Source organism: Rhinopithecus bieti, unplaced genomic scaffold (assembly GCF_001698545.2).
Source record: "Rhinopithecus bieti isolate Rb0 unplaced genomic scaffold, ASM169854v2 scaffold_12003, whole genome shotgun sequence".
In the NCBI taxonomy this organism is placed as follows: Eukaryota; Metazoa; Chordata; class Mammalia; order Primates; family Cercopithecidae; genus Rhinopithecus; species Rhinopithecus bieti.
In genome coordinates, this window is record NW_016807365.1 from 379076 (window position 1) to 383482 (window position 4407).

The following is a 4407-nucleotide window of genomic DNA, read 5'->3' on the forward strand; positions in this document are numbered from 1 at the left end:
TGTCAATGCTGTAAGTGTCCCCTAAAACGCAAACTCCAGAAAATGCTTTCCCTCTTTCGAGCAGAGCAAGAACTTCACAGCGCGCGGCCGAGTTCAAACCCCACTTACAGTCTCTGGCACGGCGTACGGTCTAGCGCGCAGGCGCAGAACCCGAGCGCGCCTAGCCATAACCGCGCTTGCGTCAAGCAGCGAGGCACGCCAACGTGCGAATCTGCGTCTGCCAATTAGAGCGCAGAATGGTCGTTAATGCCCGCCCACTAACCCCTGCAGCCAATCGCCTGCCCCGGCGCGAAGTCTACTGTGAATTCAAAGTATACCTAGGGATTGTGGGAAGGCGGCTGAACGCGGCACCTAGAAAGATGGAGGCGGCGGAGACAGAGGCGGAAGCTGCAGCCCTAGAGTAAGTGTTTGCGGCCAAGTGGCAGCTGGGGGCGGGCCTGGGAGGACCTTGTGGGCCCCTATATGTAATGATTGCTGCCCTCGACCCTATACAGCTTTTGAGGTTCGACCCTGCCGTGAATTGATCCTCACCCAACCTAAGCAGTCCCGTCTTAGGTTCCTGAGGTGACTGTTGCCTGCTCCAGGAGTACGGCCTTTGGGGGACCGTTCGCCGCTCCCCACATCCACATACTCCACAGGATATGCTCTAGGAGACTGTTTCACTTCTGTCTTCTTGTCCCAACACGACACATTCCCAATCACTTCTCATCCCCCTCCCTGGCCCCTCGTAGACTTCTCGAGTCCCTAATAATGAAAAATCCTAGAGTAGAGCCAGGCATCCAGCCCTCTGCCCTGAGTCCTTTCTCAGCTTTTCCAAGACCCTGCCCCAAGGCTGGTGCTCACTGCCAGAAGGGATCCCAAGGCCCAACATTCTTACCCTTCCATGCATATCTCCCTGGCTTCCTTCACATCTTGACTCAAATGGTTTCTCTTCAGTGAGACACTCCCTTTTAAAATCTCAGCGTTTTTCTCAAACTCCTTATCTACTAACCCTGCTGATTTTCCTTTGGGCACGTATTACCACTGTATGCCCTCCGTGCACACCATTCCTGGTTGCAGGCTGTAGGCCCTTCAGGCCCTTGTGTAAACTCTGGTCAAGGCAAGACTCTCAATAGTATATATACTGATATACACATCCACATTTGTGTACACACAAGAACTGTAGAACTAGCATCACAAGAAACTGCCATTTCCTGTGTTTCCTTGCCCCTCCAGGGTCCTGACTGAGGTGGCAGGCATCCTGGAACCTGTAGGCCTGCAGGACGAGGCAGAACTGCCAGCCAAGATCCTGGTTGAGTTTGTGGTGGTATGTACAAGATGAGAGCGAGCCTTTCAGAAGCCAGGATCTGGTCCTGGCTCCTCTTATTGAGATACAGGGCAGCATTAGCAGAGAGCAGACTTTAAGGAAACCTGTAAGGAGGTAAGGACGTTCCCTGTCTCTGCCCTCCCCCTGAGCAGGACTCCCAGAAGAAAGACAAGCTGCTCTGCAGCCAGCTTCAGGTAGTGGACTTCCTGCAGAACATCCTGGCTCAGGAGGACACTGCTAAGGGTCTGGACCCCTTGGCTTCTGAAGACACGAGCAGTGAGTAGGCAGGGGATTGGAGTAGCATCTGGCCTGAGTGGGGAAGGAAGGAGGATTTCAGATAGGTCTCCTATTTGACTGATGGGAAGGAGGCCCAGTGTTGCAAGGAGGCAGGCTAGCAGGCCACCCTCACTCAAGTTCTCATTCCTGGTGGCTCATCTCAGGACAGAAGGCAATTGCAGCTAAGGAACAATGGAAAGAGCTGAAGGCCACCTACAGGGAGCATGTAGAGGCCATCAAAATTGGCCTCACCAAGGCCCTGACTCAGATGGAGGAAGCCCAGAGGAAGCGGACACAACTCCAGGAAGCCTTTGAGCAGCTCCAGGCCAAGGTACACCCAGGGGTCCTGAGTACAGGGAGGGAAGGGCAGTCAGATAGGAAGAGGGAAAGAGTGAGCAAGCTGAGTTGTGCCAGCTTGCAATCTCCCAAAATTCCAGCCAGAAAAAATAGACTTCTTCTCCTGGTCCCTTTCCCTTGCTTATCTGCAGAAACAAGTGGCCATGGAGAAACGCAGAGCAGCCCAGAACCAGTGGCAGCTACAACAGGTAGGTTCATCCTCCTAGGAGAATATCCCTTCCACCACCATGCCATCGTATAGACTGTGTCCCCTGTCTAGAAAACCTTCATTTTGCTTCCTCCTTTGAGGCACTATAATATAAATACCAACATGGGCTTGAATCTCAGTATCACCACTTACCACTGCATGACCTTGGGCAAGTCACCTAACTTTCTGTTTCTTTATCTAAAATGGGGGCAATAATACCACCTACTCTAGAGAGTTATTAAGATGATTAAATGATCATTACAGCAAGGGCTTAAAATACTAGCTGGCACATAGCAAGTTAAATAAGTGTTACCATCTTTGTGCCCCTTCCCTCCAAGAATGCCTCACCCTAGAACAGCTCATTCTGATCTTTCCTTTTCTCTAGGCCCCTACTCCACTCTGAAGTGAATAGAGTCCCTCTTTTCATCATTGAGCCTGAGCCCTGAGCTGGGTGTAGGCTGGAGGGGTTGGAGGGATGGTTCTAAGACCCCAACATCTGATGCATAATGTCTGTACACTCACTCCTGGCAGGAGAAGCATCTGCAGCATCTGGCAAAGGTTTCTGCAGAGGTGAGGGAGCGTAAGACAGGGACTCAGCAGGAGCTTGAGGGGGTGTTTCAGAAACTTGGAAACCTGAAGCAGCAGGCAGAACAGGAGCAGGACAAGCTGCAGAGGTAAGGTTGGGAGCATGGGTTGCAGATTCAGAATGGTCCAGCTGAGATTCCTTTCCTTCACACTTACCTCCTCTTTACAGGTACCAGACCTTCCTCCAGCTTCTGTATACCCTGCAGGGTAAGCTGTTGTTCCCTGAGGCTGAAGCTGAGGCAGAGAATCTTCCAGATGATAAACCCCAGCAGCCGACTCGACCCCAGGAGCAGAGTACAGGAGACACTATGGGGAGAGATGCTGGTGTGTCCTTCAAGGTAAGTGAGAGATGGAACAGGTGGGCATGGGCAGGCAGGTGGAGACAGAAGCTGGGAGACTGGTCTTACCCAGTGTCTATACTGTATTTCTCCAAGGCTGTCAGTCTACAACCTGCTGGAGATGCAAATTTGTCATGACTTCCCGGAGGACAACAGCATGGAGAAAGATCCTAGAATAGGTCAGACCCAACTTAGGCCTTGGTGTCCCTGGACTGCAAGTGTGGAAAGAGGGAAAGCTTCTCTCTGCATCTGAGCTCTGCTACCCATGGAGCAGATGGATGGTGGGAACAGGAAAGAGCTTATGTTACAGTTTAACACCTCATTCCCTTGCTCAGCCCACCCAGAGCTAACCGTTGTCTTCTTCCCCAGGCCTCTGACTTCCCTCACCACCCCTAACCATCATTCCAGGAAAGACTGTGAACTCCTGAGTTCAGCCTGATTGCTGAACTGGCATCTGTGGATTAAAAGCCCTAGATCTCTCTCAGTTGCATATTTGTTCATCTTCATGTGCTGGCAGGAAGAACTATCAGTACAGATACTCAGAAGCCAGTAACATGACAGGAGCTGGGACTGGTTTGAACACAGGGTGTGCAGATGGGGAGGGGGTACTGGACTTGGGCCTCAGGGGTTGTTTCCCCCTATGATGCAGACATGCTGAATTTAATTCAAGGAGGAGGAGATTGCTTTAGCCAGGTGGTTATATGTGGGAAGATAATTTATTCACTAATCCAAATTTTATTCATGGATCCAAATGTTTGTTGAGTCCTTTCTTTGTGCTAAGGTTCTTGCTGTGAACCAGAGCTGTAACAGTGAGCTCATCTGACTGTTTTAGGTTGTATAGCCTGGTGTTAACATTCTTAGTGTCTTTTTGTGCCTTATCTAAAACATTTCTTGATCACTGGTTTCAGATGTTCATTAATTATATTCTTTTCAAAGATTCAGAGATTTGCCTTTTGTCATCCACTATTGTATGTTTTGTTTCATTGACCTCTAGTGATAGATCGTTTCCTACTTTCTGTTTTCAGATGGAAAAGATGTACCTTTTTTGTAAACTCTTATTTTGTAAACTCTTATTTTTATCAGATGATCAACTCATGTACTTGAATATTTGTTTTCTCAAATAAATATTTAAAGCTATACATTTATTCTGACTTCCTTTATTTTCACAATCATTCAATTCATAGCATTTTCTATATTCTGTTATAATTATTTCGTTGATTCATAAATTTCTTTGAAAAATAATTTGGTCTTCTATTGATTGTGGGAAGATAATCTAAGTTTAATTTGGTCAGAGAATGTCATCTATTTAACAAACTTTGAAATTTGGTGAGTGAATTATAGCCTGGATGTAGTGATCT

At 48.4% G+C, this 4407-nt stretch overlaps 1 protein-coding gene across 5 annotated transcripts; it reads left to right on the forward strand.

Annotated features, from left to right (window-relative positions):
* Positions 1 to 299: 299 nt before the first annotated feature.
* ZWINT (ZW10 interacting kinetochore protein) lies at positions 300 to 4194 on the forward strand. 5 transcript variants are annotated; one of them, XM_017881481.1, is made up of 9 exons: positions 300 to 400; positions 1216 to 1306; positions 1459 to 1582; positions 1747 to 1913; positions 2071 to 2127; positions 2658 to 2800; positions 2881 to 3049; positions 3146 to 3228; positions 3419 to 4194. In XM_017881481.1, the coding sequence occupies exons 1-8, from the start codon at positions 360 to 362 to the stop codon at positions 3185 to 3187; spliced, it is 834 nt and encodes a 277-aa protein (XP_017736970.1). In that variant the 5' UTR covers positions 300 to 359; the 3' UTR covers positions 3188 to 3228; positions 3419 to 4194. The 5 variants fall into 5 exon arrangements, with proteins under 5 accessions (XP_017736970.1, XP_017736974.1, XP_017736969.1 ...); XM_017881485.1 differs by having other exon boundaries at positions 2658 to 2696; positions 2918 to 3049; XM_017881480.1 differs by having other exon boundaries at positions 3146 to 4194.
* Positions 4195 to 4407: the final 213 nt, after the last annotated feature.